The sequence below is a fragment of the Sinohyriopsis cumingii genome, chromosome 7 (assembly GCF_028554795.1).
Source record: "Sinohyriopsis cumingii isolate HCF-2022 chromosome 7, ASM2855479v2, whole genome shotgun sequence".
In the NCBI taxonomy this organism is placed as follows: Eukaryota; Metazoa; Mollusca; class Bivalvia; order Unionida; family Unionidae; genus Sinohyriopsis; species Sinohyriopsis cumingii.
This window is the reverse complement of record NC_142967.1, coordinates 13,805,148-13,818,628: the sequence shown is the minus strand read 5'-3', so window position 1 is coordinate 13,818,628 and position 13,481 is coordinate 13,805,148. Positions and strand designations below refer to the sequence as shown.

Sequence of the window (13,481 nt, the reverse complement as noted above, 5' to 3'; positions counted from 1 at the left end):
TGGAAATGAAGCTGTCATTTTTCCAACCATTTTTTAAAATAAGTATTGCATGTAATATGTTCCTAATACCAATAATTATATAATATATTTGTCCTGGATATTTTTAAGGTAACAAATCAAAATTCCCCCCATGTAGGCCTCCATACATATATATAGGTGTGTGTCCATGGATTTTGTAATGATTCAATAACTAATTTGAAGGAAATTTGTTCATTTCACTCAAATTAATATCTAAAAAAGAAACCATTTTGTTTTCATGTTTTACAAGATTCTATCATCTCTATTCCAACTACCTGGATCCACATTCTACAATTTCAATACTCTATTACACCTTCCCATCATGCAATATTTGCAGCTTCTTTTATTAAACCCTGTCTTCACCATGTCCTTGGAAAATACCAAGATCCAACTTGATTAGTATGAATGTTTTACTCAATGACCACCATCAATACACTGTCAATCGGTTCTACCCATGGGGAATACCAGTATGCTAAAGTGACATCTTTGTTATCTTTTCTAATAACAGCAATTCCTACTAATTATGGGTACAACATTTGCAATTTTAAAACTAAAACATAAATCTCGCAATGGTATATACAGAGTTACAAGTACACCACTCCCTCGATAACTCGCGAACCTGCTAATAATGCAAAAATTGGTCAGGAATGGCTCCCATTTTTTAAACCAGAAAATAACCTAAAAATTGTTCTCTATTTGTTGAACTTGAAGAAAATTGCAATCAAAATTGATAATGGAGACTCTGATGTATCGCTCCTTTTATCGTCGAAAACTGTAGATAGGACCTGGAAATTTTAATCAACACTTTGAAATATCAAATTTTAAAATGGGTCATAAATTTTTTACATTTTCTTTCCAAATGACATTCCTAGTACACTGCAATTCAATTAACTATATGCAAGGAAATTTTGATCAATGAAAATGTCACTTACACCAAGTGGAGGCAGTACCTTAATAAATAAATACAAATTAAATAAAAAAATGTATCAATTGAAATTTGTGTTCTAGTTCTATCTTTTAGTTCCTTTGAGTGTAATCAATATAAATGCAATGTGTCATCTTGTAATTAAACGTAAAGTGCATTAATCTACCATAACAGTTACGTCCGCAAGCATTTCTCTGAGAACCTAATTAAGTGCCAACCTTGTTTTGATAACTGACTTCCGGAAGTATTTGTTGTATTCTTGCACTGAATTAAAAGCTGGCCTTCTTTGTATTACCATGTTAATTATGTCTTTTGAATCAAATAAAGGAGGTGGAATAAAAGAAAAGTTGAAAGGCACCAAAATTCTACAAACTTGAAATCTAGCGGCCATGGTCGTATGTCGGGTGAACTCACTTCATTTGATCAATCACTTCATTTGATCAATCAAACACTTAAAAACGTTATTGTGTATGTAACATAAGCTACCTTAAATTAACCAACTCTTTCATAACTGTGATCAAAGATAACAAGGCAGCCAAGCGAAATGAATACTTCATAAAATAAAGAGCTTGATTTCACAAAGACGGACCATTGTGGGCAAGCGAGTTTTGAGAATTTTTGAACTGGCACTTAGAGATATCCTCAAGGATGATAAGTTATTACTTCCCAATGAATCATGACATCAATATTGTACTAATTGAACAATACACAAATTGAATTTTGACGTAGACGATTGTGCCATGAAATAAAGGTTGGTGTGTTTTGAAGAAAAAAAAAGGAATCTTGTTTGGTGGTGTAGTTTCCTGCTCCGTGGACTCCTGATATTGGCAGGATAATATTAATCACCACTATGGGAACCAGACTCATCAAGAAAACAAAAAGCAGTGACGTAATACACAGATTTTTTGCGTACACGTGAAGGTTGTTGAAACCAGTTGGAATGATCTTTTATATGTTGGATATTTTGAAAATAAATGTTATTTAAACAGAACAGCGGACAACTTCATTAGAAAAAGTGCATTATTAAAAATTATCATCAATGTGATTGTAAAATGAGGATTCAGTCAATAAACAGCCCAGCTCCCTAATGCCACTCCCCCCCCCCCATGGTCTTCTCGATGTCAAAGCCATTTGTTTCAATTTTTGGAGGTCCCTCTGTAACTTGCGCCTCGCTTATAGTGTAGTCTATGTTTGTGGACCCCGTTGTGTGCGAGTTATCAAGGTAGAGGAGTAAATATATTGTGGTTAAGTCATAACTGCCATTAATATTTTAAATTTTAACTTTACAATCACTTCAGACTAACTTGTACTAGGAAAATGAAGAGTATGACAAAGATTATAACCATTACTATTTTCATATCCTAACTCTTCTACAAACAAATTATTTCACATCATCCCATCCTTAATTGACCTGCAAGTTTCATATGTTTTCATTACACAAAGTTCATGCATTGATACATAAAAAACTGGTTAAAACCCCATTTATCATTAGAAATTAAGTGCATCATGTAAGCTTACTTGACAAAAATGTCAACTACCCTAATTTACCCATGATAACAGGCATTCTTGATTAACCAAGCCTCACATGTTTACAATGTTGTGTGTGTGTGTGTGTGTGTGTGCGTGTGTATGTGTGTGTGTGATTTTGGATTTTTACATAGTTTTAACAATTTTTCAGTCATATCGCTACAATGTCTGCAGTGTGACAGTTTATAGTGATGTCTAGCACTGGGGCATCATGCCGCAGACACGTAGCATTATGTCCCACCCAGTCACATTATCCTGACACCAGGCCGAAAGCCTAACACTAACCTCTTAATGCTGAGCACCAAGCAAGGCAGCTATTAGTATCATTTTGTAAGTCTTTGGTATGACTCAACCGGGGATCAAACCCACGACCTCCGGCATCTAAGGCGGACGCTCTAACCACTAGGCCACCGGAGCGGTCTACAAAGTTATGTATATCTATCTCATAAATTTCATTTTATATTCAAGATTGAAGACGGCCAGGGTCATTTTTACGTTACATAACTTCATGATAGTGCAGTTTATATTCAAGATTGAAGACGGCCAGGGTCATTTTTACATTACATACTTTCATGATAGTACTTCATGATAGTGCGTTGCACTTTCAATTTGGGTAAATATGTTTACGTGGAATATTTTGACCTTGAAAGTTTCTAGAAGTGATCTTGTTGACAAATCTGATATGATTTGAGTTTATGTCATAGGTTTTTTCCCGCTTGGAAAACCCCACTACCTGACTTCTGATTGGTTGGCTGCTAAAGGACCTGACCTTGTTTACAAGTTGGAGTGTTCTGGAAATGAGCTTGTGAACCACATCCTGGTCTTGTTATTGTGTCTTTATACAAGGTAATGAGTAACAAAATTAATTATTCCTATTTAAAACATCTGCACTGGAGACATTCATTTAGTTGTGTACAATTATTCATTGGAATTACAAAGTCCTCATAGATTTTATGACTAACTACCTATTTTAGAATTACTGTGAATTCATTAAAGACATCTTGGATTATATAATAGTGATACATCAAGACTGATACCATATCAACACTATTCAAGGCTACTGAAGCATCAGAACATTCAACACTGGACTTCATTTTGGAACACCATTGAAACTCATTTGGAATACTCTATACTTATGGACTTGGTATTAATTCTAAGACTATTTGGGATTTCATTCACAAAACTTTAAGTACCTTTTAAATTTTCACTTTGTATGTTATGGAAATAAATAATTTGTTGAATTTTGCAAAACTTGTTGGTTTTAGATCTTTTCTGGAATTTAATTTAAAACCACAGAGTCATAATAACACAAACTTGAACTTGGCAAATTATAGTCATAAAAGTATCTTTGACAGAAAGCCTGCACCCCCTTGTTATTGATAAAATGTTTAATATGCCTCTGGTTTCTGGATCATTCAGAACATCACCAATCGTCTGTTTGATGCGGTCCAGTGTTGGGAGGAAAAGTCGTCTCATTGCCTCAGGGGACAATCTTAACATTCCCTGAGAGGACCAGCGGATCTCCTTGTCTCCATATTTCTTTATTATGCTCTCAATGTGGCTTCCCTGTAAATTAAAGCCATTCAAGTAAATTATTAAATTACAAATTTGTGTATTATAAATTATATTTTTACATGTCATATTAAAACTTCCACAAACAGGGCACAATAGGGCTGGTTAATCAGGTCCAGAATGTGGATTGATTATCAGTGTAGTTCTATTGATAATGAATTGGTTTTTAATGTTTTTTTATAAGGATGAAAAAGGACCTTTATGGAGTGAATGCAAATTACCATATATACTCACTTACAAGTTGAGTCAAAGTGCAAACAACAAAGATCATGATCTGCCATATCATAATAGGCCTGCATATTAGGGGGTTGTTTGTTCTACTGATTACTCCTAACAAACTGCAATGAACCAGATCTGCCAACACATGATGTGCAGTTTGCAGTTGGACTCTTTTTATAAGAGAGTATATACAGTATTTTGGTTAGCTCACTAAGTGCATCTATTTTTATAGCGCACCAGAATCCGTTTAAAAGACACCATACTAGCTTGGCTTCAGATTGGAGAAAAAGATTTAAATTATAGTTTCAGATGATATTTATTCCAGGGCTTTACTATTCAGTGGTACAGGGCTTTACTATTCACTGGTATAGGGCTTTACTATTGAACAGCACAGGGCTTTACTATTCAATGGTACAGGGCTTTACTATTCAATGGTATAGGGCTTTACTATTCAATGGTACAGGGCTTTACTATTCAATGGTATAGGGCTTTACTATTCAATGGTACAGGGCTTTACTATTCAATGGTACAGGGCTTTACTATTCAATGGTACAGGGCTTTACTATTCAATGGTACAGGGCTTTACTATTCAATGGTACAGGGCTTTACTATTCAGTGGTACAGGGCTTTACTATTCAATGGTACAGGGCTTTACTATTCAATGGTACAGGGCTTTACTATTCAGTGGTACAGGGCTTTACTATTCAATGGTACAGGGCTTTACTATTCAATGGTATAGACTTTACTATTCAGTGGTACAGGGCTTTACTATTCAATGGTACAGGGCTTTACTATTCAATGGTACAGAGCTTTACTATTCAATGGTACAGGGCTTTACTATTCAATGGTATAGTGCTTTACTATTCAATGGTATAGGACTTTACTATTCAGTGGTACAGGGCTTTACTATTCAATGGTATAGGGCTTTACTATTCAATGGAACAGGGCTTTACTATTCAATGGTATAGGACTTTACTATTCAGTGGTACAGGGCTTTACTATTTAATGGTACAAGATAGACAAGGACAGTCACCATCTTTGTTCTTCTGCAGTATAGACGAACCAAACAAAATGTTCTTACCTGCATGAAAGATTTGCTAACCTTTTTCCAAAATGGATTGACTTAGTGCACTTGACATTAATGATTTAGTGCGTTAGATAATTAGTTGCATTTTACTGTAAGATGCCACTGTCTTCCATGAAGTTTAACACAGATAAGCTTTAGGTCAAAATTGAAACCTGGAAAAAATCCCATTCTCTCATTGGCCAGGAATGTACAGTTTATCTGTAACTATTTTTTATGTACATTCTATTTCTGTAAATCTTTGTATTTTCTTTCTGTCAAATAACATGACTCATGAATGAAATATTAACATAGATACAGTTTGTTTGAAAAAGTGTTAAAAAAGTATTGTAATTATTATCTCATATCAATCTCCTATCATTGAAATCAAGCAAACTTTAGTTAGAACTAAATTCAAAGAAAGAAAGCCATTTAAACAGCGGCATAGAGTCCTCTAAAACAATGATTATAAAACTTTTGCATAAATAATAATAATAATAATAATAATAATAATAATAATAATGCTTTATTTATAGAGGGTGACTCATTAGTCAAGGACTATTCTCCCTTGAGGACCTCTTAAGGAGAGTATAACAATGCACATTATATGAAGATAGCAATAATTACTGCTTATTTTAACATGTTTAGTATTAAAATACTAAATTCCATTATTTATTAGAAACACATACATGTACATGCTTATGATATCTCTTCTTGAATACTTTTAATATTTTCAGCAAATTTTACATGTAGTGGAAGCTTGTTCCACAGAACTGTACCAGAGTATTGAAAACTCTTTTTAAATTGCTCTGTTCTTGGTTTTGGTATTAGAAGGTTTCCATGTGATATTGATCTCAACTGGTATTGTGCTGAAAAAGGCCTGAATAAGTCTTGATACTCTGGTGCAGTTCCACGTAGACATTTATATAAAAGAACTGCCTTGTGAAAATCTATCCTGTCATATATTGTGGACCATTTGAGTTCTGTAAACAATGCTTTTAAGGGATGATCAATAGATGCATCTAAATTATGTGTGCTGTTCATTTCTGAAGTTTATAAATCCTGTCAAGCTCAAATTTAGCACAGTTCCCCCATACATTTGAACAATAATCCATTGTTGGAAGAATATATGACTTGTAGCATAGATTGCGAGTTTCCATAGATAAATATTTCTTAATTCTGCTGAGTAGGGTGATTTTGGATGAGTGTGTGTGATTTAAATTTTTAACATAGCTTTAACAATTTTCCACCATATCACTACGATGTCTGCAGTGTGGCAGTTTAAAGTGAATGTGTAGCACTGGGGCATCATGCTGCAGACATGTAGCATGATGTCCCACCCAGTCACATTATCCTGACACCAGGCCAACCAGTCCTAACACCAACCTCTTAATGCTGAGCGCCTAGCGAGGCAGCTGTTAGTACCATTTTTAGACATCTTTGATATGACTCGGCTGGGGTTCGAACCCACGACCTCCTGCATCCGGGTCAGACACTCTAACCACTAGGCCACTGGAGAAGTCCGCAATTTTGGATGACAGTGTTTTACTAAGCTTATCAATATGGTCATTCCATAATAAATTATTACCTAAGGACACACCTACAAGCTCTTCATGATTGACTTCTTCTAACGGATGATTATTTATTGCAAGAGATGTAAATAAATGATTGTAGCAGAAATATCAATTAACCAATTATTCTATTAAATAAAAAATTTATAAGTGATACAAGATCAAAAATATCAACAGTTGTTTAAGAATTAGTCTAAAGAGGAAGGTGAAAAGAGAAAGCTGGGTCAGTGGGATCACTTTAGGTAAATATTGCTGTACTTATGTTTCAATTTTTATTTTTCATTTTATCCTCTTACTTAGTTTTGTTCACTGTATCAATTTTAGCTATTTTTGTTTAATTTATTGCAGTAATTGATATTAAAAATTATCATTATAATATTTTAGATCTCTGCACTGCTAGATTTTCATTAAAATGTCACTTTTCTTTTGGAAATAATTTCTTATGACACAATCAATATCTTTCTGATATTTCAGTCACTTGATCAATCTACATGCTTCATATTTACATGATTTTACACTGAAACCTTAACATTTCTTTTCACCTTTAATCTAGAGTCCCTCTACGGGACTGACTCTACTTAGCAATCATTAACTTAAGAAATTCAAGATAGGACCATTTCTTCCTTGTAACCACTGAGTGTTGAAACCATCTCTGATACTCTTCAGCAATAACAAGACTTAGGGGATATGGTGGGCATACTGGATGTCAGATTGGCATAATTTTCATTGAGGACAAAGTCTTTAGATGAAAACTCCATTTCATAATAATCATATGACAACAATATTTTCAAGATATCCCTCATGGCGGCTGTACAACTGGCACCATTTTCTTTCAGAGCAATTAGGTATCATAAGAAGTCTATTGTTGATAACCCCATGTTGATATAGCCATTCATTTAGGAGGAGTAGAGATAAAAATGTTTTAAGATAGGCATCATGTTAGTTATAATCAGGGTTAGTCATTTTCATTTAGGACCAGCTAGACATTTTAAGAACTCTTCTGATGAAATCCATATGCCAAAATTGAAGAGGAGCTGCAAAAAGCAAGATTCAAGATGGTCACATGCTGGATGACAGATCAGCACCATTTTAAATTTAGAATCAACAAAACATTATACGAAGCTTTTAGTGAAAACCCCATGCCAAGATAGCAATTCATTTAGAAGAAGTAGTGATAACAAGATTTTCAATATAGCTGTTATGGTGGCGATATTGGACATCATATTAGCACCATTTTCATTTTGGACCACCATAACATCATAAGAAGTCTTTTAGTGAAAACTTCTTGTTGATATGACCATCCAATTCAGCAATAAAGAGTAGCAGTAACAAGATTTTCAAAATGGCTGTTATGGTGGCCATATTGGATGTCCAAGCAGGGCCATTTTCATCCAGGACCAGCTAGGTCATAGGATGATTGTTTGTGTAAAGTTTCATGGCAACCCTCTGAATATTTAGGAGAGTTAGTAATAACAAACTATAGCTAACAGATTGATGGAAAACAGATGAAAGACCATCCCATAAATTATTTTGGTCTATGATCAGTAAAACTGAAGTGAAAAGTGATATTCTTTATCCTCTGGATAACATATTCAGCAGACATTCATTTACTGGGACTTCCTGGAGATACTGGACAGGTTACTGACATATGTGTGAAAATTTTGGGCAATATAGGTTAAGTCTGGTGGTTTTGATATTCAGGGTTTGATTACAGTCATTAAACAGGCTCCTAGTGTATGTTATTGACTGGATGCCACAGTACTTGCGGTATCTCAACACAGTTCCAGATCTAAAGTTTAAGGAGAACTCCAGTAATTAAATCATTAACTTACATCGTAAAATTACCAGTAATTAAATCATTAACTTACATCGTAAAATTACCAGTAATTAAATCATTAACTTACATCGTAAAATTACCAGTAATTAAATCATTAACTTACATCGTAAAATTACCAGTAATTAAATCATTAACTTACATCATAAAATTACCAGTAATTAAATCATTAACTTACATCATAAAATTATCCTTCCTTTCCTTTCTTTCCATTGGTGAAGAGTTGTTTCTTTATGACACTTTGATTCAAATATTCAAATTTTATTTCAGCTGAGGTTAATAGCAGCCATGAATGCCTTTATGTTTTGTTCCAAAACTCCTTCCCTTACAATTTTTCAGGGGAAGTGTTTTTTTTAACATCTGTGACTCAGATGATTAGATTTATGGTATGAAGTAATTTCCCAGTTTTCACAATGTTGCTGTAAGGTTGTGATTTGGTTATGTGGGGATATAACATTCTAGCAACCTTGCTAAAACATTACACATGAACATAGTTTTAATAGTCCTCTGGTTTCAAAAATATAAAAAAATATATAAAAAATACCAACAGCACCTATGTGCATTTATCATAGCAGTATGAAAAACAAATAGTAACATTTTTACAAAATTAATATGTAATGTCTATAAAATATTATGCCAATTTTATATTGAAGTTTACACTATCAGGAGGAACAATCACAGTTTCGTAGTTTTTTTATTTTTATTCGATAAAGAAATAACTGACTGAAGGTTACAGTATTTGTGGGAAAATATTTCTTTATTAGATTTTATGATTACAATTATATAACACACAATCAATGACTTTTCAAACAATTTTTACTGAATGTTCGAAGCGAAGTTTGTGGCTTTTCCTGTGCTGGCTGAATAACATTGTCGCTGAGAGAATGAATTATCTGCAGTTTCAACTGTCCAGGTATGTACAATAATTAATTAATATATAATTCACATATTTAGTTGCAGAAAGTAACTTTGCTATTGTGGTAAAGAGATTTTTTGTTGGCTGATTGTTACATCGTATCTGTTGATGCTCTCACATGTTAACACCATGCCATGTGCTGTTGCCATTTCCCAAAAAAAGAAAATGTGGTCAATAGGCCAAAATGTTTAATTCATACATAAAATGACAAAGTTTTGGCCTATTTATGTGAACTTTATCAGACTTGTACGAAATAAGATACACTGGTGAGTGGAGGGGGGCTGATGGGGTTGTCAAGAAAAATAGTGAGGATGGGGATGAATTTACATAATAAAATGCTTAGAGTTAAGGGTTTTTTAATTGTGCATGCACTTAGCTCAAGTTTTTAACTATATTTCAAAATTCAAGTATAATAAATTTAAATAAAATAAATATAAAGAAATTTATATTTATAGATGGATAAATTCTGATATGCCTAGATGTAAAAAAGGAAATGCACATTAAAGGTAATTAAATTTTGATAACTACAGACATGAATGGCCATTTAATTTTGATATTATTTCTTCATATTATTATTAAGATTATGTTGGTTGTAAATAATTTAATACTGGCATTGTTGGAGTGATAATTATGTACATGAGGTTTTTTGTGAGTAGTAAACAAAACATGCATAAACAACATCTGTTGTCAACAACACAGTCTATTTGCTAAGTAACAACATGGACAATCTAGGCCAGGAAGAATTTTTTGGATGCGGGTGGGGTTGGGTGAGTGTCAAAAGGTGTGATTTGGGGATACATACAAATTTCTATGTGGGTTTTAACGCCATTTTTCAGCACACGATAAGCTATGCATGGCGGTCAGTATTAATGGTGGAGGAAGAATCACCGACCCATGAGAAACTACTGGTAAGCCTTCTCACATACCCACATTGGCTGAATCCTAGACTCTAACCCACGCAGACTGAGGTGAGATGGCAGTTATCCGTTACATAGAGTGCTTTAGATCACTCGGCCACTCAGGCCCCCCACAAATTTCTATATAAGTTCATGGAATATTCAACCAAATGTGCAAAAACAAATTGCATTATTTGTGCATGCACTATCTTTATTTCTCTGTTTAATTTTTTACATATTCTGAATTGATTATTGTGTGCATGGTCTTCTTCATGAAAAAATAAAAAATTGAAGCTGCAGAATTATAATAATGAATAGCAATAAGTTTAAAGTAATGAAAGATATTTAAGTTTACTTAAAATTAACCTCCTACCAAAATTATTTTTGTTTTTACAATAATCTAAAACTTGTAAGGGAAGAAAGTAAAGAAAAATACAAGAACTATTTTTTGGCTTTTTCCATTTGACCATGCAAGTTAGCTGATGTGATACATAATTTACAAATTACCAATTTTACAAGTACTGTTACTTAACTTACACAGATTTCATGAATTATGTTCTTATTTCACAAATATTGGATTCAATTTTGTCTTTTTGTATTTGCAAAAGTGGATGCATTTCTGAATTGCAAATAAAACTTCTGCTTATCCTTGTGCCATGGTCTACTTTAGTTTTAGTCCAGACGACTACAATTTGCATTCGTCTCCTACATCTTCTATTTGCAATTTTATTGAAGTAAATAATCTAGACAAACAAACCTTAGTGCAAACTGATTTCATCATCCACTTGCTTGAATTGACAAGTGTGTGCAAACATTAACATAAGGGAAACATAATTACAGCGAAGAAAGTTTCATTACACTAGTTGACTTCTACATATGTAAGCAGTGTTGAGATGACATGACTGTGTTCAGGCATTTTTATTTTTAATTTGCAGGAGCCTTAAAAGAACATGACACAGTCTGACTTTAACTGAGGAGGATACCTATTTTGATTCTTGCTCCTAATAAAATCTGGAAAACCAACATAAAAATAAAGTGATGGTAAAATATATGTTAAATTGTCTTCTTTTTTTCATACCCACTTGTCTCCTCTTATTTAAGTGTCCTTCTTATTTAAGTGTCCTTACTATTTAAGTGTCCTTTTTATTTAAGTGTCTTTACTATATAAGTGTCCTTACTATTTAAGTGCCCTTACTATTTAAGTGTACTTGCTATTTAAGTGTCCTTACTATTTAAGTGTCCTTACTATTAAATATTTTCAGATTCTTATTCATTTATCTCAAAAAGAGTTAAATGAAAATTATGTACAGGGCAGTGTGCATTTTTATATGTGCAACTTTGAACTAATTTGCAGGAGTTATCACACATCATTTCCTTTCAAGTGCACGAATTTGTACAGTGTCTGTGAGATTAGTGCACTTATGTGCCCTATCTTCTTAAATCTACTTCTTCTAGTACAGTCAAATGACCGGCGATGTTTAGTTCATCCCAAAGAAAATGGTGCAGACCTGACATAAAATATGGTGACAGCCTTCTTGTAAGCCCTACTATCTCTGCTCCTATTAGTTGGATGGTAATGTTAATATTTTTGTAATGGTTAATCGAAGTTTTGGACTTTTGTGATAGCAGTGGGCCATATGGGTTTCACAAACATAAGCAGCTTTCATTCTTCACTTTTCAATATAGGTTTTTAATGTTGTCATAATGTTGTAGGAATATTGCTTTGTGACAGTGAACAACAATGTTGTAGCAACATTATATGACAACAATGCCACAACCTTAGTGCAATATTGCTGCAATGTTAATGCTATGTTGAATTGTTAGCTGGGATTTTATCTGATAAGTATTTTTGTGATGTCTTTATGGGTGACTTCACCATTTTTCTTCACCTATACAGAAGAGAAAACTGTGACTGGTTCTCAGCATCTTGATATGATAATGATAATATTTAATGAAAACAGTGATTAGTTCTCACCATTGTAAGGGCTCATCCCCCTCACAGCTAATACTTATTCAGAAGGCTGTTTTGACACCTTCATACATTATTTCTAGGCATTATTACACAAGCACGTTGACTGGATTCTACCGTATATTTATTACCACCAACTGAAATTCTCTCATAAACGAGGTGTACACAACCACACTACATAAGATGACTTCATTGTGACATTAACAGTATAACGTGATATACTTTATAACATTATCAGCCTGGTAATGCATCTTTGTAAGTAAAGATTCCCTGGTATTTTCCACAAAAGACTTTGTAAGCTTTTCACATTCTGCTGTGAAGTCATTGTAGAGACAACACTGCAGAACATGCAGTATGAATTGATTCTATTTAAGTTATCAAAGAGTATGGTTTTCTCTTGGTGGCATTTTACCACCAAAGTTTAAATTATTGTGGGAGTTGTCTTATCCTTCCAAAGGGAGGTAACCCATTGTGAAGATTATGTAAGGTAACAATGATATGATTTATTGAAAATTGAGGCTATTAGTCAAGTGTAAGGAAATAATGATATGATTTAGTGACAGACAATACATATGTGTGTATTTGAAAACATCATGATACCTTGGACTTTTTGTAGTAGTTGATAAAGGAGAATGGGAGTGAAACATTCAGTGATGAGGCAGAGTAAGGACTGGCCGAGCGTTTGCGGGACTCAAAATTGATCATTAGATCCACCCATCCTGCTGGGCATTTCAGCTTGAACTGCTCAATAAATTCCACTCCAAAAATTCCATGTAATAACTTCTCAAATTCCAAATCCACACCTGCGTGAAACAAGAATTGAAATAATAATTTATTTGTAACTTGATATTAAAGTATTGATTTTCTGAGAACACAATGCATTGTAACAATTGACACCAAAATATATTTTAATAGATGAATAGTAATTAGTGTATTATTTGAATAGCAATTAGTGTATTATTTGAATAGTA

The 13,481-nt window shown here is 33.5% G+C and overlaps 1 protein-coding gene across 1 annotated transcript in view; it reads right to left on the bottom strand.

The window, feature by feature from the left end:
* Positions 1–13,481, bottom strand: part of LOC149794757 (uncharacterized) — a 79,101-nt gene that overhangs the window by 14,336 nt on the left and 51,284 nt on the right. Inside the window, exons 7-8 of the mRNA XM_089966231.1 lie at positions 13,111–13,313; positions 3,868–4,036 (exon numbers count right to left, since the gene is read on the bottom strand). Coding sequence (XP_089822357.1) covers positions 3,868–4,036; positions 13,111–13,313 — 372 coding nt within the window. The remainder of the gene's footprint in view (positions 1–3,867; positions 4,037–13,110; positions 13,314–13,481) is intronic.